Here is a 23,032-nt window from a genome sequence, read left to right on the forward strand (position 1 = left end):
ATCCTAGGTTATAAAGTTGTAAATATGGATATTTTTCTTACAAAAACACATCGCTTCACTTTAGAAGGCCTTTATTAACCCCCTGGAGTCATATGGATTACTTTTATGATGGATGGATGTGTTTTTTTTGGGCTTCAAAATATCGGTTACTGTTCACTCCCATTATAAAGCTTGGAAGAGCCAGAATATGTTTTAATATAACTCTGATTGTATTTGACTGAAAGAAGAATGTCATATATACCTAGGATGGCTTGAGGGTGAGTAAATTATGGGATAATTTTTTATTTTTGGGTGTAGTAAGAATCATTCCTAAGTGACGATGTGACTAAGTTCAGTGACTAATGTTGTCTAACATGCGAATGGTGTGACACTCAAATTGGAATCAGACACTAAATCAAAATTTACTGCAGGCTGTTCTCAAAAAAAACCAAAAATATTCTTTATATGATGAATTAAAAAACAACCAGTTTAAAAAAATCTCAAGTCAGCTAAATAGCATTTAAATTTCATGGAGCGAATCATTCTGGGTTTGCAGTTGCTTTTGAAATTCTTTTCATTTATCTTGAAAGATGCATCAATGCTGTTAACCAAAACTATTAAAAACATTTTCGGTAATTGAAATAAATCTGAAATAAAATAAAAGTACTGAATGACAAACATCCAGTACTTTTTTAAATAAATATTGCCTTGGCAACTAATGAATAAATAAGTATTGAAGTACTAAAATTACTAAAACTAAAATAAAAATTAAAGATACATTATTTTTTAACAAAAAATCAAAATGTTTGCCTGCACAGTGTTTTTTAAACTATTAAAAAAAAAAAAAGTCACTATTCTAAAAAAAAAAAATAATAATTAGTAGTTAATAGTTAATAACCTCAAACTGGAACACATAACTTTACAATCAAATAAAAAACTCTAAAACTATAAAAACTTATAACAAAAAAGTACAAAACTTAACTCAAAAACAGGGATGAAATTTGTTTTTTTAAACCATGTATTTCAACAGCAAAAATGGACACAAAAAGTGCCTACAGGTGATGACTTGCATCATTTTTGTTTTTTTGTGGAAAAAAAAAAAAACTACATTTATTATAGAAATTCCCATGACTTTTCTTAATTTATTCTTAATTACATTCTTCCTGTTTCTAATCTTTTAAAACAAACATAAACATACATTCAATTAAACATGTATCATCACTGTAGAAAGTGATGACTTACTGGACATTTTTTGTTAAAAATATCTATTTACAGTAATAGCTACACAATAATGAAATATTTTGCACTGAGTTTTTTGATTGTATGGAAAGATCCTATCACCTTTTCATGTGTTCTACTGAATAAAGTAAGTCATACAGATTTGGAGAGTGAGTGAGTTATGAAAGAATTCATTTTTAGTAAACTAAAACTAACTAACTAAAGTAGCACTTTTAGTTAGTTATTATCCAACACTGCTGCTAGGATAATTTTTTATCCTCTAAATTTTATTTTTTTGTAAGTGGAAGGTAAGATTCAGATGATATTCTGGTTTTTATATGGAACTGATTCTCTAAATGTGCTGTAATCCCTTATGTAAATGAACGCTTACTTTCCTTTCTAAAACTATTACCAATTTGTTCCTTTCATTCCTTGCTGATTGTTCTTTTCTAACTTTTATTAGCATATCCATCACCTCATTGTTTAAACAAAATTAAAATTCTCACAGTTTACATTTTAATCTGCTAATGATTCCACTTATTCTATAGTTTATGCAACTGCCTGTCATAAACCACAATAATGTGCACCTGTTTTTCCGCTTTTCTTTTCAAATGGTCAGGAAGTTCAAAAGTCCAAACTTGCATACAGTATGCAAACAGTGGGTCAAATGAGTAGGAAGTCCAGTACTAAGTACTTATAATACAGGCAATATAGGCATAATATAGGTGATGCAATATAGGCATAATATAGGTGATACAATATAGGCGAACAACATCCAGATGACGTTACTACATCTGCTGAGATTCTGAAGTGTGCAACTTCAAGACGTTTTGCTATTTTGAAAAGTTTAAAAGTTCAGGAGGAAAAAATTTCATTAAAGTGCCCCTATTATGCTAATTTAAAGGCTTCTAATTTTGTTTTGGAGGTCTCCTACAATAGGTTTACATGTATCCAAGGTCATGTATCACATCTTTTCTCACAGTGTCTGAAACGGCTCGATTAAAGTATCCGGTCTCTCTAAAACCCTCCTTTCAGAGAGTTTCCTGATTGGTCAGATGGCCTAGTCTGTTGTGATTGGTCTACTCTGCTCTGATTGGTCAGATGGCCTAGTCTGTTGTGACTGGTCTACTCTGCTTTGATTAGTCAGATTGGCCCAGTCTGTTGTGATTGGTCTACCGCTTACAGCGCGTGTCAGAAATGAAATGCCCGTTACCATATCTGAAATTTAACACTTGATACACAGGGATAAGAACAGTAATGATGGGGTCCATTTTACTGTATCAATTCCAGCGCGAGTCCTCATCCTTTGGATTTGCTTTCACTGTGCAGAAAACAGCATCTTCGACATGTTGACAACACGAACCAAACTCTTTAGGCCTCAGCTAAAACTACAGTGTCTGATGGTGGGTCAAAGTAGACGTTGTTCGCAGCATAGAAGGCCAATGAAGACCAGTGCTTCCCACAGGTTTGAAATATACTTGCGGTGGAAGTCGGGTGGAAAATCCTCCTAAAACCCACGGCACAAAAATGGTCTACTACATGTGACAAACAAATAATGTGTGATTTTTAACTATATTTTTATTTATTGAAATTCATATTAATTACATAGGCCTCAATTACATTTAATTACTACTATTATTATGCATTATTATGCATTGTAAATTATGCAAAATTACAGCATTTAAATGGTAGAGTTCTCCTTGCTATGTCATATCGTGTCTCTCTCAGTGAATGGGACACAGATTTTACTGATACTAGTAAAATCTATATATTGAATAATATGTGTCAAATAATGTTCTTAGTCTTTTCTTCCTGTGGGGAAGCACCCCAGCCAGAGACTACAATAGTTTTCTATGAATTAAATGAAAATCAAATTAAATACAATTTATTGTGTAAACAAAATACCAATAATGGCAAGAAGAAGAAAAAAAAACTTAGTGTGTTACTTTTAATTATAAACAAGGCCGCAATACACCAGGACTCTTATTTTGAAATGTCCATACTATTGCGAGCTGATCCTTCAAATGTGAGAGATAATATATGCATTCTTACAATCGTCTAAAACATATTATATAAAGGTCATAAAGTATACATTGTCATAATTCATCAACTCGAGTTGACAATTGCTTGGCATAAATGTGCGCTATTGATTGATTGAGAATCACTTTGAAGCAGTCTGCAGCACTGTTGTGCGAGCCTGTAGAACGCGCAACAGTGCCGCCTTGTGACTTTGCAATGTGCAGCACTCTTTTTGTTATGTTATGAATTATGTTTTTCCATCCCCAAAATATAAGACGTCTTAAAATGGTAATTAAGACATTTGTTTTACCATTTAATGTATTGAAGACTTTTTATGACATTAAATTTCGCACACAGAAGCGCCCGCACTGTCGAGCCCTGTCTTTGTGAAATATCAACCGCGTCTCAACCACACATGGGAATGTCAGCAGGAGTAAACAGTTCTCACGCACACAGAATGAGCAGGTATAAAAGGTGTAGGGCAAGGGGTGATTTTCCACTAGTTAATCGATCACGGATGGTTTCATTATCTCGGGCAGATACAAAAGTATAAGAGCATAAAAATAATAAAAGCAAAAATGTGTCCCCAAATATACTTGGGCGGCCATTAATATACCTGGGCGGCCCACCCAAGTAAAGTCTATGTGTGGGAAGCACTGAAGACCATATCTGGCATTATGCAAATTTGCTACAAACATATATAGATATGTTACGGAAATGAGTCTGGAATAGCTGATGACTTGTTTCAGCAGTTCAGAATCGATTTTTCCTTTTTAGGAGGCAATAACTTTATTTGTCGTTCACTTTGATCTTCAAAACTTTGCAGATCTTTCTTTGAAAAAGCATAATAGAAGCACTTTAATAAGACTAGAAGTACTTTTTTTTTTTATACCGAATTCAAAGCACTTTAATAGTACAGCCATTCAGACATAATCCAAGGGAGGAAATGTTCTTAATTCTTAGAGTAACGGGCCAATCAGGATTCAAATCAGGCCAGGGATTTACTACTTTAAAAACTGCATTTCCTTATGCACGTAAAACTGATTCTGCCATGTGTGACACATCCAAGCGCTTATCATAACAGCACGGTGGAAGGCCCAGTCTCCAGCTGAGTATTCACAAACACATCTCTATCCTGTGCCAAGGTCCTACTCATCGCAAAACAGGCACATGCAAGCAAAAACACTTGCATGTGAATGCATGATTGCACATTGTGTTTGATTGCTACAAAGCAGACTCGAACACATCATTGATTATACACCATCTGACCACTAAAGGCGCTCTGATGTGGTCACCATGGTTTTGGATCCTCTGACTTCTCTTCAATTACTGGCACTAGTCTTCAACCTGAACTATGAGTCAGTAATTTCCCCATTCCAGCAGTTGACCGTTTCCACATGCACAACGTTCATTCAAAAACAGCCATCTGGGATAGAATTTAAATGAAATGTAAACTTCAGACTAAACACTAATCGTTAATCATTACAGCTCTTCTGCTCCACACAGTGACACCTCTACTCTTGTCAACATCAGTGCCTTGGAGCACCAGTGTGGGCATAAACAATCAAATCCGAGTCTCCTCAAGTGGGAACATAACTGCCATGCACGCCCAATTAGGAGAAAGAAAATCTGCTGCACTGCTCAAAAATCCCACAATAACCCCAATTTCAGATCCAGTTCGCCTCTGCCCCCACCCCAGTTTCAAGCGCAGACGTTGACTTTGAAGTCATGAGTCAGTGGCATGCTTAGAGTTCATAGAAAACCCATGCGGTGCCCACCATGTCTCCAACGGCATAGAGGAAGGATCCCAATTTTGCCACAACGACTCTATTTTTGATTCCGCCAGTCAATCATGGGGTAATAATTAAGAGTATACAATGTTGTGTTGCTTCAAACAGGATAAAATAAAATTCAAAAATATATTAAAAATGCAATTTATACATAAAATATATTGAATACAACTCTTCTATGAAGAGCATGTTTTTAATTTCTGAATTAAAATTGATTTTGATATTTTTGGGGACAAAGGCAAAAGGCTGATACAGGGTGATACAACTTCTTATCATATTTAAGAAATACCTCATTAAATGAAAGAAGAATTACATTCTTGAGAAGAATATAATTTAAAGTAGTTTGGAATAATCTTTTATTACTATTTCTTAGGGAAAAATAACAAAACTGCTTCACTGCTTATTAATATTTGAAAAAACTGCGCCAAATCACAGTCAAGTAGTGTGGCCAAAATAAAAACATGCAAAAAATAATTTATGACAACACCAGATTAGTTCAGGTTGTAAATGTGGTAAATTGTAATGGCATTTGTGAATTAATAATTTATGCTGTTTTTGAAAAATACTTTTTACCTTAAAAATGCATTTAAAAATGTTGGGAAATAATTATATGTACACTCACACATATATTCAAGATGTAAGGAAAACATGTCATTACTTTTTACTTAATTGGTACACCACATTAGAGTCATTAAATCTTTTTTTAATGGTTCAATGGTTCAAAACCATATTAAACCAACATGAAAACAAAAATTTAATTTCTAAGAATTTAGACTAAATTTTTCTTTTTCTTTCTTCCTTTTTGCATGTGTTTTAAAGATTTTTCCTTTTCTTTATCGTGGGCACTCTTGTATGTCATTGACCTGGTAAACAAAGAATAGCATGAGAACAACTGAAGGATGGCCCAGCAGGTTTTAAACACAAACACATGCACAAGTACAGAGATGCACACAAAAGTTATTGGGAACAAGAGTAATTCACAGCTGAGGGACGTCTTTTTACATTTCCCATTTCTCATTCCATCACTTATCTGAACCAGAAAACTGCAAAGACACACACAGGAGGCACCAACTTGGATACTTTCTCATGCAGACAATCATAAAAACAATCAAAATAAAGTGCACCACTCGCTGAGCATTCATATTCCATTTTGAAACCATCCGTCAGGCCTCATAAAAGAAGGAAATGCACTCTTTCCACATTAAAAAGTGAATTTTTGGAATTTAACCATTGAATAATACTTGTCAAAGCAAACACGACTACAACAGCAGGAATTTTAAAACTGCAAGTGAGGACTGTTTGTATGCTCAGCTGTGCGACTTAACACAATGAGAGTTTTATGATGCTGGAAGAACGTCTGCAATCGTGTGGCAATGAAAGCTCGTTCTCATCGGTTGACTTCCGGCCTCACAACTGTTCTCAAGACGATTCTCCACTCCACCGCATCGGGAGAGCATGAGAACGTGGTTCCAACCCAATCAAATAAAGTAAAGCTAATTCAAAACACACATCACTTTGGAGATGCACACTTTGGCTGTTGAAGTTATCCAACAGTTACTGCAGGTCTTGCCGAATTGTTTATGAGGCTTATGTGTCACGAATCTTGGCCAGAAAAAGGTAAAATCCAGAGGAAAAAGCAGTCATGATGTCACAACATGTATTCCGAGTTGAACTGGTATGTTCGCATGAGGTTCGCTGACTTTTACAGAAATGAAGGGGCTCGTTTGAGACATTAGTTATATGTGTTCTGTTTGTCATTAGCAAGTAAATCAAACTCTCAGAGGAAACAGACAGAGTTAAATAACCAAGTCAGTTCAGGCCTTGTTATATGCTTGTAAATCAGTCATTCGCTTGTCAGAGTAAAAGTTAAAAGTAAAAGTTACTTGTCCTGAAAGAAATCAATTTTTTGTGTAAATGTAATTTATTCTGAAGCAATATTCTTATCAGTGTTCTATCAGCTCTTAATGAAACTAAACCGGCAGTAGCAAGTGACTGTTCTAATTAGTGAATTATTGAGTCATTCACTCATCTGATTCATTCAAATGGCTGATTTATTCAAGAATGAAGTAAGTGACTGTCTTTTATGAATGGGTCATTGAATCACTGACTCACCCGATTCGTTTAAAAACACTGAATCACTTAGTAACTAAACACCACTGTGTGTTGCTTGGAGATGGCAACTGATCTGCTGTGGCTTTGTTTGGAATTATTTTTGTTGGCTAAATAGAGCAAAAACAGTCAGTGGTGTAAGTCACTTATTGTGTAATGTGTAATCCACTATGTTGTTTATTGAACTTTTGTATAAAATTGATGTCACATTTGCAATCATGCTGGTATAAATCTACTTGTCTCGGACAAGCGTTAATGTTGAGTGCTGCAGTTGATTGCCTTCTTGCTCATGACTGGATTAAATTCACAATGAAAGGTACTTCTAAACTGAAATGGATCGTGCCCTTTTCTCAAGGGTCTTCATAAGCTAACCTACCCAGCTTGTGCCCAGCCTCGTTTCTTTCGAAAACAGCCAAACTTCAAATCTGCTATCTCTATACAGGCGAGCTGCCAAACAAAGGGTTTAAAAATTGGCCAAGCAAGTCAGGATCGGCTGTCAGCTTGGGTTGATGGGACTAAAAGCAAACAGGAAAAAAAGGACCCAGAATAAATCTTTCTCTTATGTAGTAATGCTTTCAGCAGCAGAGTAGGACAGCAAACACATTGAGGAACTGGAGCAAAGACAACGAGGAACAAAACAACAGCAGCCTAATGCAAAAAACATTTAGTTTGGGGCCTCTTCGAAACATAACAACCAACTGTGCAAACATGCCGTTCCTCCCAAGCTCCATTTTTCTTTATTGGCTTTCCAGTGTCGTCTTCAGTGCATTTGAATCTCAACTAGCTATAAATAATAAAGACATTCAAAACCATGAATTCCACTGAAAAATGTATGAAATTGGTTAAGCATTAACATTAAGCTTGATGAAAACTAGATGCTTCTTTACGACTGGTTATGCAGGTCGCAAACAATTTTGGAAAGGCAAATTGGAATTTTTTTGTACAGTTCAATAAACTGTGTTGCGAAAGAAGTCAGCTTCCCAGCACATGTACAGTTCCCTCATACTCTCAAGAGTTGTCAGTATGATGAGAAAAAAAAGTCTCTCTGGAAAGGTAAACACTTCCGCCCAATTTCTACATGATTCCAACAACTTGTGCATCTGGAGCAGGGCAGACCTAAGCCAGGACAGATGTGACGGCCTAACTGTTCTGAGAGGGAGAGAGAGAGAGAGACAGGCAGAAAGAAAGAGGGCCAACAGGACGTTGGACAAACTGAGTGAACTCCTAAAACCATCTGAGAGTCCTAGATCACTTCTGCTGCATCTGCTGCAAAACCTCCCACAAACAGACAGATGAATTTTAGGGAAAAAAAACAGTTGTACAGTAAAGATAGGTCTAAATTTGTATCAATGAACAGCATCTAATGAGGACATCTGCAGACATCTGAGCTCAACGGCTAATTCCTGTTTCATTAGTATGTAGTTGCTTCATTATGAAAAAAGTCTCCACACAAACAAGATTCTTATAAGATACAGCATTAGGCTTGTATGGGTGGTGCCATTACTAAGTCTTCTTAAACCCCAAATTGTCTTTTATTTCATCCTTTAAAACTTTAAAAGTCAAATTTGGAGGGCTGCCATTACCAACTGTACTGTATCCACATAAATTTAACATAGCCTTGAGCCTGGAAGCAGATATAATTTCTAGTGGGTATGCAGTTCCAAATAATTAAACATTGAATTACATCACTAATGGTGAAGCAGGGCAGGGTTACCTCAAGTCATCATCAAATGTTCATAATGCTATTCCATCTGCTTCTTTTGAAAATCACATGGCCACTGCTTGTGGCCAATCTAGACCTCCACACGTTTTATGATCTTAGTAATGTTGAAGCAATGCAGGGTTTAGCTTAGTCATCACCAAAGTAGTTCAGAAGGAAGCTCAAAAGGAAAGATGTTTGAAAGGAAACTCAGGTGGCAGAAATGAAGCTCAGAGGGAAATAAGCTTGGGGCAGTAAGGAAGATTCAAGGGCAGGAATAAAGTTGGGAAGGAAGATTGAGAAGTTTGAAAGGAAAGCAAGAAGGTTTGGAAGGAAGCTCAAAAGGAAGGATGCTCAGTAGGAAACTAAGGAGGCAAAAAAAAAAGCTCAGAGGGTAGCTTCATGGGCAAGAAAGATCAGTAGGAAGATGTGGAAGCTTAGAAATTATAAAGGAAGAAGGTTCGGAAGGAAGCTTGAAAGGAATGAAGGAAGCTCAGGAGGCAGAAAAAGGAACAAAAGGAATAAAGCTTGGGCAGGAAGGAAGCTTGGAGAGCAGGAATAAGGTTCAGAAGGACGATCAGAAGGGATCATAAGGATGTCTGGAAGAAGCTAAAAAGGAAAGATGCTCTCAAGGAAACTCCAGAAGGAAGAAAAGAAGCTAGGAGGAAGGTAAGGAAGTTTTGAAGAAAGAAAGGCAAGGAAGTTTGGAAGGAAGCTCAAAAGGAAGGATGCTTGGAAGAAATCTCAGGCAGCAGAAAAGTAGCTCAGAGGGAAGGAAGCTTGGAGGGCAGGAAGGAAAATCAGTAGAAAGGTGAGGAAGCGTAGAAGGAAGGAAGGTAAGGAAGCTTGGAAGAAACCTTAAAATGGAGGTAAGGAAATTTGGAAGGAAGAAGTGAAGCTAGGAAGAAAGGAGGCTTTGGAAGAATCAAAGGATGCTCAGATGGAAGCTTGGAAGACAGGAAACAACCTCAGAAAAAAGGATGCTCAAACAGAGGCATGAAGGAAAGCTAGGTAAAAGAAGGTATTGTTTTACAGTTTCTCTCCTGTTAGTAACAGATTCAAATTAGTGGTTCAAAAAGAGCCTCATCATAACACATTGTACAAGTATGACTTCAATGACTGGATTGGTTGACAACCAACTTAACATCCTAATACTCACTAAATCATGAACAACAACCTTAAATATGACCCCTGTGGCAGATTGAGATACTACTCCTGTTGCCAAAGCAATCTTTTACAGTGTATCCAAAGAAAGAGATTAAACAGACCCTGAACAATTCATACAACAGACACACATCTATAAGATTCCTGATTCAAAGAGCAGACAGAATGACATAACTCTATTTTACAACAAATTTAACATGCAGATAAGCCGAGCTGCAATGCTTGTTCTTGGGAACAAAGAAATAAAGCTTGCTTTAGTGTTAGTGTCAAGTCTCTTTTTTGTGTTGTCTTCATTATGTTTCTAATTATACTGCTGAACTGACAGGCTATGGCAAATAACTCCATGTGTTGTAAACTTGTGAAATATCTGCATGACCTTGGAACAACCTCTGTGAGGAGACGCACAGTCCAGTCCCGCCTCCAAACCTTGTGTTTTTCCTCAACTTTTTCAATGTTTCCAATGGAAAGCAACTCAGAGCAGCATAAATTATGATAAGTTGATGATTTTATTGCCTCTTATTCATCAGATGTTTTCATCGCATCCAACTGGCAGTAAAACAAAAGGTGAGATGCTCACAAAGACGATTTCTTGTGTCGCAAGTGTTAATGAGGACAGTCAAGCAATGTGACTGGTATGCTTAACAGTGCCCACCGACAACAAATCCTGAAGCAGCTCCATGAGGACTTTCATCCATTAGATTACCAAGGGATTTTCTTTTGAATATTTGGGAGAAGACCTCTGTATCCCGGCCATGACCACATTAGCTTCCAGAACTCCGCTATCACGACCCAAGACAGGCAAGCGCATCAATGATGCTTTGAAATACAATCTCCTCCATTAGGACACAATGATCACTGGGATCGCAAAAAGCCTTGGACCATTTTATTTAACATATTTTGTTTTATATCTTGGGGAAAATCATTGTTCCAATGGAGGTAAAAAGGGTACATTCATTTAGGAGTTTGAAATGGGACCAAAGCCTCAAGGTTGTGACAACAACTGGACTGCAAGTTAAATCCTGGAGAATTTAGATCCTACACCAGGTACTTAATGGATGCGAGCTCTGCACACATCTGGTTTCAATACTGAGATAGAGGAAACTTGAAGTTCTGGATTGCAAATGGGCATAATTGCATACATACCAATATAAATATACACACATTTACAGAGGGAAAAAGTTACATCAATTGAACACACAGATGCAGCTTGTGAATGATATTTAAACTCCTGAGCTCATTTTTGTCTTGTCCAAATTCAATAAAAAAACAAATCCAAAAAAGCAGATTAGAAACAGATCACAGTAGTCTTTCCTTACTCTTTTTACATTTGTTTGAATTTGCAGACTTAGAATAAGCCTTTACTGGGTCTGTTTCTGGGGTAGTCTGAATCTGCAGTGCACACTTTCAGATGTGCAAATAGTGTTATAATGTCTATAGGCAAATGAAGCAGGTTTCTTTCAAAACATTGATCTGTTTGCTTAAGCGGCCTGACATGCCAACGTCAGACTCAACCAATGGTTTGATTTGGGGCCTGATTTTCATTTGGTGCTGCTAATGGTACATTTTTATCAGCTTGAAGGGAGACAAAATTGCTTGAAGGTACCAAGATACACATTTCCGAATTTGATTTAGTCACAATCTTTCGAGTCAATTTGGATATGAATTAGATTCAGATTCATTTGGGTATATTACAATATCTATTCTGTTTATATTTAAAAGAAAAATACATAAAAATACAAAAGTGCTCAGTGCATACCATAAAAAGTGCACAGTGCAAAAATTTCTTGTATAAAAACACTGAAACATTTCTTGTATAAAACTGTTAAAATGATCAATATTATTAACTCATTATACTTGGGTCAATTACTATGATTTCACTTGACCATAAATGTCAAATACATTTTTTTTTTTTTTTGGTTGCTCACTTTACATGTCAGTCAGACTGTTCCTCTCCAAATGAATGGTTCTTGGTTGCAAATAGCCTCTGTGAGACTATAGACTCTCAAGCTACTGAGATACAACCACACTTATACAGCGCTGTGCATATTAGAGGTCGACCGATATATCGGTCGGCCGATATTTGTCTTTTTTTAATATATCGGCATCGGCCGATATCCGTGTTTAGTAGCGCCGATTTAAAGCCAGGCACGTCCGCGGGCAGCCCTGTGTTATTGGTGCGGTGGAATGTGCTGCTGCCATCGCATGTAAATTGAAACTTTTGGAAGATTCAACAACAGTCCTGGGAGATAAAGGTAGCCTAAGGCTTAAATTCTGATATTTCAAAGTCCTATGGCCATATATTTACTGTATATTACTAGTAAACTATGAAGTGTTGCTTCACTTAGTGAAAGAAACAACGGATAGCATAGAACCGTCGGGAACTGGCATAATGCTACAGCTGGTTGAAGGTTCGCTTACTTGTAGTTAACTTTAAGGACTGTAGTCCAAAACTACCAGCAGCTTGCTTGCTAACATATTAGCCCCAATCTTATAAGTTCTGTTTTATTTTTCCTGTATCGGAGTCGGAGAATTTCACTCTGTGCTTGGGGTGGACAAGGCGGCAGCTCTCACAAACACTGCAGCGTGATTGAGGGCTACGTTACTCCGACAAATATTGGCAATATTAAGAGGATTTGGCATTTCCAATTAATGTAAGCCTGTTACATTCTTCTAGTCTATTATTATTACTATTAGGTAAGCTACTTTTATTATTAAATTAACATCATAATAAATTTGCCCCGCAATAATTTCACAGCGCATCACCGCATAACTGACGTGCTGTGAGGATAATAAAAGATTAGGCTATCAGCTCCTCTTTGAAAATGTTTTAAACATTTTGTAGGTCTATTATACAATGAATTAGACCTATAATTAAAATTATTAAGTCTATAATATTTCCTAACACTGCAGTCATAAATGAAAAATAAGAGCAGCTTTAGGCTACTTCACCAACTTTAAAAAAAATAAAAATAAAAATAAAAACAAGCTGTTTAACACGAAATACTATTCTTCTAATTTTTTCACTATATGTACGGGCCACAAAGGAAATTATGGAATAAATTAAGACAGTTATATACCGTTATCAGCATATTATGTTGAAATTCGTCTCTGAGAGAAAATGCTCCGTTAATGCAGCGTCAGGCAGCTCCGTCACTTTTACTTTCACTTTGAATACTGACCGAGGTTAAGCTTTTACCGGCATAACTTTTCCGCAAAGTTTGCACGTTGCTTCTTGTGTGATATCCATTGGCTCCTCTTCTTGGTTGAACCCCCGCGGATTTGCGCTACGCCACTGCGCAGAAGTGTATGACATTTGTTCGGAAGCATGGTTTGATGCAGACAATAGCCGGGTTTCCATCCAACTTGCAATAATGAAAATTCAGCTCAAGAATATGCGCATCTGCGTGTGTTTCCATCAACTGTGTAATGCGAAATGGACATCAGCCTAATAAAGTGATGTGTTCCGACCAATGACTATATATATATGTCGCAGTTATTATCCTCATTAAACCTGTCTAACGTTAACCGTCAAGAATGTCAGCCTTGCATACAAGGCTGTATATTTAAGTTTACATTTATGTTCCAACAAACTTGAAAAATTCAGCTTGATAAATGCTCTAAAACTTTTATGTAAATCAAGTCAGTGTTCAATAAATGATGTTAAGTTTAGAAATGTTGTGCATCCACTTATTATTAGTGTGACATTTTAGCATGCAAATGAAGGGGAAAACTTCAAGATATCGGCCCAAAAAATCGGCAGCACATATCGGCCATCGGCTGACCCTGACCTCTAAACATCGGCATCGGCATCGGTTATAGAAAAACCCATATCGGTCGATCTCTAGTGCATATATCTATTGTGCTTGCAGAAAGCTCCCAAAAAAGGGAGGGGCTTCACAATCTGAACATCAAGTAATGCACCAACAAGTCTCTCCCTTCTTACTTCAAAACTGGTCAAGGTAGTGTCTAGAAGTTGACCGATAGAGAATTTTACCGATAACGATAACTAGGTTGGACCATGCTGGCCAATAACCAATTAATCAACTGATAGTTCTTAAAATGGATACTGAATGAAACACATAAAATAGTGCTGAACTTTATTCGAAAAAATTGAAAAACAGTACTGAACCATGAAAATGTACTGTACTTTTTAAATATAAAAATATTGATATATTAATTATACCTTGATCATTCATGTTAGTTCATAGTGCATTAACTAATGATAACAGATACAACTTTAAAATGTAAAAATGTATTGGCAAATGTTGAAATTAACAAATGAACAAAACTTTTATTAACCTTAGTTAATGTTACAAATGGACTCTTATTGTAAAGTGTTCCCATTGCATATAAATCCAAACAGTCGTGCTTAAAGATGGTCATCTTTAAATATCTACACAAAAGCCACAGCACTGAAATTAGATACATATATTGTATTGTATGTTCACTCTCACAATGTATTTGCTTCTATTTAGAACACCTGATGATTACCTAATCAAAATATGTATTACAGTGATGACAAAAAAGAAATTGAATGTGTTTCTAATTTGCTTATATGTTTCTGTAGGCTGCATGACAATACAGTTTGCTTTCTCATGTCACTAGCTTTAAATATGCAACTTCACTGTATTTTAATGAATATATAAAAGTGACCAGCTGGATATAAACTAATGCAAATAGATGACATTAAACAGTTTGTCCATTAACAATCGTGACATTAAACATTTGGGTCAGACTTGCGTGTGTTTTTGTCACATAGTTTTAACCGGTAGAGGCTCTGCAAATGTTAGTGTCCTCTCAGCTTCGACAGCAAACATAATGCTGTTCTCCACTAATGCAGCCACTAGTCAACAAATTAATTAATTTATAATGATATGAAAACATGTACGGTATTGTACTGTATACATACCATTTCATTGTCTGTGTTTTAAATCTGTATCTTAAGTATCCCGCTCTGTGCAGCGCACAGCCTCACGTGTCAAAACAAACAGAACGAGACGTCAGTGATAGTTTTTGTTTTGCCTCTAGTAGCCATTCTCAAACTGTATAATGACAACGGACCCTTCTGAGCCACTCTAGCAATGGATGCAACCCAGAAAACTATCGTTATGGATTTTGGTCCAGCAATCGGTTATCTGTGCCGATCAATCAGCAAAACCGATCAATCGGTCGACCTCTAGTGTCTGAAGTGATCTACAGAACTCCAACTGGGTGCACAGCTGTGCACCATCCTTTTGTGTAAATAGAAATAAATAAAGAGCTCTTGTTCATAGAAAACACAAGGACTGAGAAGTTTCAGTAATAAACATCTGCAACGTCTGGTTTGAAGAATTTGCAAGCACAATGTGGAACTAACCAATTGTACCAACTAAAAACAAAAGACTTCAGCCTTCTCACCCTCTTTTCACGATCTTCCCTTCTCTTTCAATCTGTACCTCTATTAGTTGTGGGGGTCAGATCAGAGGACAGGAGAGGAGGCATCAGATAAGAGCATCCCAAGAGGTCGCTGACTGATTTAACACAGCGTTAATGCTCCTTCACTTTCTCTCATAAAAGACTTTCATGTGCCGACTATGTGTGTGTTTGTTTTAGATGGTGGAAGGGGGCTAAATGATAAGGCATTCCATTATGGACCGACAGCCTGTAAATCAAGGGCTCTTCCCCATCGGCAAAGAGAACATTGCAGGCAGATGGGGATGTAAAAACTTGAATACAAACCCTTCTTAACCACGCAAATCCCTTAGTAAGGAACTTCACGCTGCTCTTTTTAAGTGAAGGTCAGTATAGACTGTGTCTTTCAAGCTCAAAATAGAAAGAAAAACACCATGAAAGCACCATAAAAGAATCTAAATGACATGTGGACTATGTTCCAACTTTCTGTGTGACAAACAGTAAATATTCTCTAAAAATCTAAAATCAAATATAGCGCCATTAGACGTGTTGCATCAGGTTTGATGTTAATGATGTCCAAACTTCAAAAATTCTCCTTTTGTCCTCTACAGAACAAAGTCATATGGATTTGGAAAGACATTAGGCTGACATTGGGGGGGGTAAACAATTCCAAGACATTCTGAAATAATGCCAAAAAATATTATTTACCTTGCCAAAAAGTGATCCATATGCACAACAGACACTTTTTGTCCTGATTCAAATCCTTCTGAACTGTGACCCGAATCCAGATCAGACATTTTAAGGAATTGTGCTGGTCGCTCTTTTCCACGCAATTAAATTGAATCAGATTTTTCAAGCTTCAAAAATGCCACAAAAGCATCAGTGTTCCATATGAATCATGCTCCATATTCCAAAACATCTGACTCATACATTAACCCTTTTGTGTAAGAAATAGTTTGGTGTGTTTGTGGAGTTTATGAGAGTAACAGCAGTTTACAAAATCCAGTCTGAATTATTAATTTTAGGTACACTCTTAAAAATTAAAGGTTCTTTATTGGCATCTATAGTTCCATAAAGAACCTTTAACATCAATAGAACCTTTACAATGCACAAAAGATTCTTTAAAGTGAAAAAAGGTTCTTCATATTATTAAAGTGCCCTTATTATGCTTTTTTGGATATTACCTTTCATGTAGTGTCTAAAATAACTAACTGTTTGTGAATGTAAAAGGTCTCAAAGTTTCAAAGATCAAAGTGCAGATAAACGATTGTCTCCCAAAAGAAAGAACCTATTCTGAACAGCCTGAAACGAGTCGCCAGTAATTCCAGTCTTAGGGGTCTTTCACACTGGGCTTGTTTGCCACAGTCCGAGCCTAGGCACGATTGTTCCCGGTGCCCCCTGCAGCGTTGGTCTGGTTTCACACTCAAATTGATTCTATCGAACCCTGGTGCGTTTGCGTTCATCTTACGTCATCACAGACGTGCATGGCGCATGATAGAAAACAGAACGCGGGTCAATAAATCTTGTTTTTATTAATTTGGTGCTATTATGTGCAGCAGAGTAAACGACACCTGTGTTTACTGTATGTGCGCCGCATGTAGATGGTTTTCCACTGCTTGCAAGCAGCCTATTTTGAGGAGACAGCTGATTGCCATTATTTTGCCGCTCTGATTGCACTCGCAAAGTGCGAATACACTGCAGGCTCACTCCTGCTTAAATCCAAGGCCTGCTGGCCTGAAGATCTGCTGACCTAAAGGCTGAGTGCAAGACAGGCCCCCAGCTGTTTACAGGATGCAGATGAGTCGAAGACAGATGAACTAAAGCACGTGGAGATGAAAAGAGAGAAGATGAAGGAAGAGGAGGAAGGACCAGAGTGAAGAAATCCTTGGAAGGGACAAAAAGACCTGATGCAGAGGGAGATGTGGAAGAGGTCCAGGGATATCATCTGAATGCTGTCTCAGGGATAATGACATTTTCTTTCGCTCTCTTTTCTCTTCCTTTTACAATTTCATGTTGAAAGCACAGATAGACATTGTCTTATCCATATTAGCAAGTTAGAAATTTCAGGAAACATGTCTACATGCAAACTTTGGCACTGGGGACTGAATGCCCCTTATATCTACAATCATCTGGCCTCCTTTAACACTATGGGCGATATGCCAGGAAAATTTGAAAGAAAGGAAAACAATGCAAACATTTTCTCATTGCTACTGTACAGATGAAAACTATCATCATAATGAAGTATGTTATGGGTGCATGAGTGTGTGTAAAAAGCTAGAACTGGGAAAAAAGGCTAGAAAACAAACTGTGCTGATAAAACAGCAACTAGTTCACCATTTAATTTTCTGAAGAAAAAGTGAGCAGCTTTTTCAGTGTATGTTCCACCACAATGCTAAATGTTGTTATATGGTTGGTAAGATCAGTTACGCGGTTATTGTTTGCTAAATGTTCACTGAAAAAAAAAAAAATTATAATAATATTATATATATATATATATATATATATATATACACACACACACACACACACACACATTTCATTTCAGCTACAACATTTCACATTTTTATTTAGTTTTATTTAGTACTTGTAAAATAAAAATTAATAAAAACTATTTAGGCATATAAAAAAAAAATCTAATAACAATGACAAAAACACAAAAGAATTACTAAAACTATCTAATATGAAAAATATAAAAATATAAAAATAAAAATGAATTCAAAATATATTAAAACTATAATAGTATCTGAAACTGTAACACTATAAAACTTGAAAAGTACTGAAATTACACTGGCTAAGGTATTCAGAGTGGTTGCTAAGCAGCGTACTTGTCGGTTGTGCACCTCACGGATGCACCTGTCTCTCAATACAAGATTGTGTCGCATGTTAGTAAGGAAGATAACAAACATGGATCCAAAATTTTGACATAGAGTTTGTTTGTGTGTGTGAAATGCTGCTGTTGCTTTTTAGCCCTGTTTGATGTAGAGTCTCTCTTTGATGTGATGGAACAGAGCTGAGAAACAGGAAGTGCATACTGTCCCAAACATCATATTCTCAGAACAAACAAAAGAATGAGAGAGGACACAAAAAGACACTGTCACATGGACATGGACCAATAAACGTAAAAAGGTACCTACATTTACCTGGCCATCTTGCCCAACATGCACTTGGTGAATCTGTAGGTTGCCCTGCAAGAGAGGAAAAACATATATATTTAAATTTCAGCAATTGAATGAGGTACAAATTAGTGTCCCATGTTTTTTTTTTTTTGTTTTTTCAAAAGCATTTAGGGACATTTCCCTTTTTTACAATGTCGTGTGACACATGGTGCATGGTAAAAGATGCGAGCACAACGGTCAAAAGAGTAAGTGTAGCAAAAATTTACATAGAAAAACAAAGTAAAAACATGTTCTGTGTAACAGCCCCTTAGAAATGCAAATACCAACTTTTTGTTACGATAATTATTAAAATAGAAATTATCTAACATAAAATTAACTAGCATAAAAAATAGCATCAAATGTTTGTATACTCATCCTTAAAAATGGTCATTTTGGCCTATCCTTCTCAGCTGTACCCAGCAACTCAAATAAGCCATGCCATATTTTTTGCAAAATCAGTAGAATTAATATATAATTAATTTGTAATTAAACAAATTTTTGTTTAATAATCTAATTTTATGTATCAAAATTTGTAGTATTTAGCCGTATTCAACAACCCTGTGACCACATTATTTTCCATCATTACAAAAATTAAAAGTACATTTGAGCATTTGAACCCTTTCCACAGAAGCAAGTTGAAAATAATCTCTTTTCATTTTCCCCAGTTTTTGCACAGTGTTGCAGTATTGTGCATTTGTCAAGCCCAACCATTCCACCCTGTTACCCTAGATATCGTAAGAAGTTTACCAATAACAATAAACCAACATTTGGCCCCAGTTTAGCTAGCCCCAACTGTGAGCTAAAAGTTTTTACTTTAACTTAATTTTTTACATTTTTTTTTTTCATGTTCATTAGTTATTTCTTTTTTATTATTATTTAATTTTGTTTATTTAATCTTTTTTCTTTAGAAAATAAGGAATAAAAGTTTAGTAACAGGGTTGAAAATATTGCAAAGTGAAACAGCTCATGAATATTTCGTTTCCCCACCTGGGGCTGATGATTAACATTTCTGAAGTTTTTGTTGAAAAAGAAAAATGAGAAAAAAGAAAGAAAATTTTAGACATTGTTTTGTATCTTATACATGAAAAGTTGCAGTAACACAACAGTTTTTTTATCAGTGATAAAATTACTACACCACAGAAAAGTTTCAATCATGTTCTCCATCTGACTCTAAAACACACACCCACACACACACCTGACAAATATCTGGATAAAGGGAAATGGTCTTACGACGGCTCATTTCCTTTACAAACTTTCTCAGATAAATGGTTTTGATGAGGCGGGCCAAATATATTACAAAGACAGTCTTTGTGAGTGGAGGTTGGATGAAGTGGCACGCTGTTGCTAAGCTCTGGACTTAAAAACAAACAATATCACTGGGAATTTACCAAAAAAATGAGCACTGGAAGTCTATGGTCATAATCAATTTTTTTGTAAACGAGGACAGGAAGCACAGTTTTTTTTCCTCTTCTTCACCCTCGTCTCTCTTCCTCTCGGGATGATGGATGGATCTGATCAAAATAATGTTTACATATTTGCGGATGCCTTTACATAATCCTGTTCAAATCTAGGACACTGAGTACTCAAGAGCCTTAGAAATCAGGGCTTAGAGAAATATCTCTGCCAAGGATACTGAAACGGGTAGATCAGAAATAATTATGGATAGGTGCTGGTGTTTGATGTCCCGACCCCCTGAGACCTTCATATAGTAAGCACAAATGAGTGGTAGAGTCACTCAGATGAAGAAGAATGAAAGTGTAAAGGAAAAACAAGAAATCCAAAGGAAATGATGCGAACCTCGCTGTCCTGTGTGATCTGCACCTGTTCCCCCTGTGGCACCTGAGCGATGTGGAGGTGTCCCTGCGGTATCTATGAATGAAAAAAAGACATTGAAACAAATGTCATTTCCAGTAAAGCTGTTGCGAAATAATTCTATTTGACAATTAAAAGTGTGACAATATTATTCAACTGTGTGTATCTGAGTTACTGTGTGTGTGCATGTATACACACTCTATGGACAAAAGTATTGGGACACCTGACCATTACACCAACAGGGACTGTAATTGCATTGCATTCTAAATACATAGACATTAATATGGTCCCCACTTTGCAGCTATAACAGATTCCACTCTTCTGGGAAGGCTTTCCACAAGATTTTAAAGTGTTTCTGCTGGGATTTTTGCCCATTCATCCAGTAGAGCATGAAGGGTTGGATTACGAAATCCACTGTCGCTTCAATGTATATCCTTTGAGTGATTTGCAATGAGTTATTAATCAATATTTATTTTTCAAAATATGACTTCTTCAAGCTTATGAGATTTACTTGTCTGTTTACTGGAATGTGCTCTCTCTCCATGATTTTGAAAGAGGCAACCAACATTTTGTTTCAACTCAGTGGTACGGAGCACCAAAATCACGTGATTTCAGTAAACAAGGCTTTGTTATGTCATAAGGTTTTCGAAATTTCAATAGTTCACATGACTTTGGCAGTTTGATATGTGCGCCGGTGATTTGAAACAAAACATTTGTAAAGCTTCGAAGCTTCAAGAAGCAGTGTTTTGAAATCGCCCATCACTAGATATTGTTGAATAAAGTCGCTATTCAGTTTTTTTTGGCGCACAAAAAGTATTCTCGTCACTTTATAATATTAAGGTTGAACCACTGTACTCACATGAACTGTTTTACATATGTCTTTAGTAGCTTTCTGGGCAATGAAAAAGGAAATGATCTTGCTGACAATGCAGGCCCTGAGCACTGAGCCATCGGATTTTATCAAAAATATCTTAATTTGTTTTCCGAAGATGAATGAAGGTCTTACGGGTGTGGAACGACATGAAGGTGAGTACTAAATGACATAATTTTTTATTTTTGGGTGAACTAACCCTTTAAAACATATATTTACTCTTTTAGCTGGTCAAGACAGCTGAGGTCACTGGGGTCACTTCAGCCTGTTGTCTACGTGACCACTTCTTAGTTAAAGCATTTACTTTCCTTTTCATCTTCAATCACTAGAGAATAATGACGAATATTGTCTGTACCTCTTACTATGAGAGAGAACATGTTATCAGTATGTTTTGGGGAAGTTTCTTGTGTAGAGCCAGAGCTCGACCAACTTCAACCTTGAAGAAGCTGTGCATCTGTGCATGTGCCCCAGTATTTTTTATTTTTTTGTTACAGATCCTGTATTGGAGAGGTGAACAACTGGCACCCTGAGGAGATGTTGTTTTCCCTGAAAAAGAAAATATGTGGAGATTTTCTAAGTTTATCTATACATAGCTTAGTACAATTGCTGTTTTGAGGATGTACGACAGAGCGGCCTACAAACTCCTTGTTAGTGTTGAAGCTGACTTCTCCTGATGAAACAGCAAATTATTCTTCAATAAAATTTTCTTCAACTGATCACATCTTTGACTCCTGGACTTCATTCATCATATTTGGTCCTTGGGTCTTTAACTGTAAAATCCCCTACAAGCATTTTTGAGGTCAGGCACTGATTTTGAACGAGGTTGAGCTCAGGGCTCTGTGCGGGCCAGTCAAGTTCTTCCACACCAAACTCATCCAATTATGTCTTTTTGGACCTTGCTTTGTGCACTGGGGCACAGTCACGGTGGAATACGAAAGGGCCTTCCCCAAGGTGTTCCCACAATGTTGAAAGCTTAATTTTGTCCATAATGTCTTGTTATGCTGGAAGTAAGGGACCTGGCCCAACCCCTGAAAACAGCCCCATACCATTATCCCTCTTCCACCAGACTTTACATTTGGCACAATGCAGTCAGGCAGGTAACGTGGCATCTGCCAAACTCAGACTCATCCATCAGACTGCCAGACAGAGATGTGTGATTCATCACTCCACAGAACACGTTTCTACTGCTCCAGAGTCCAGCGATGGCGTGCTTTACACCACTCCACCCGATGCTTGGCATTGAACGTGGTGATGTGAGGCTTGAATGCAGCTGCTCGGCCATGGAAATCCATTCCATGAAGCTCCCGCCATACAGTTTTTGTGCTGATATTAATGCCAGTGGAAGTTTGGAACTCTTCAGCTATGGAATCAGCAGAGTGTTGGTGACTTTTATGCACCATGCGCCTCAGCACTCGATGACCCCGATCTGTGACTTTACGTGACCTTCCGCTCTGTATGCTGCTGTTTTTAACTCTTCCACTTTCCAATAATACCACTTACAGTTGACAGTGGAATATCAAGATGCCAAAGATGGCATCCTATCACAGTACCACACTTGAATTCACTCAGCTCTTCAGAAAGACCCATTTTTTTCACATTTGTAAATGCAGACTGTACACCTGTGGCAAACACCACATTTACCAACAATCGCAATATAATTATGTTTTCTAATAATAATAATAATGACAAAATGAGTGTCGTCTTTCAATAAAGTATTTACTGAAGTTATTATAACACACCAAATGTGACCCTGGATGACTTTTGTCTCATGTTGCTTGGTAGCTCAGCATTGCGGTATGGAAACAATGCATTTTTCCACAATTGA

General features: G+C 36.9%; 1 protein-coding gene across 1 annotated transcript in view; it reads right to left on the reverse strand.

Annotated features, from left to right (window-relative positions):
* banp (BTG3 associated nuclear protein) overlaps positions 1–23,032 on the reverse strand; it is a 54,125-nt gene that overhangs the window by 9,198 nt on the left and 21,895 nt on the right. Inside the window, exons 10-11 of the mRNA XM_051884325.1 lie at positions 20,322–20,393; positions 18,504–18,554 (exon numbers count right to left, since the gene is read on the reverse strand). Coding sequence (XP_051740285.1) covers positions 18,504–18,554; positions 20,322–20,393 — 123 coding nt within the window. The remainder of the gene's footprint in view (positions 1–18,503; positions 18,555–20,321; positions 20,394–23,032) is intronic.

This window comes from Ctenopharyngodon idella, chromosome 24 (genome assembly GCF_019924925.1).
Source record: "Ctenopharyngodon idella isolate HZGC_01 chromosome 24, HZGC01, whole genome shotgun sequence".
In the NCBI taxonomy this organism is placed as follows: domain Eukaryota; kingdom Metazoa; phylum Chordata; class Actinopteri; order Cypriniformes; family Xenocyprididae; genus Ctenopharyngodon; species Ctenopharyngodon idella.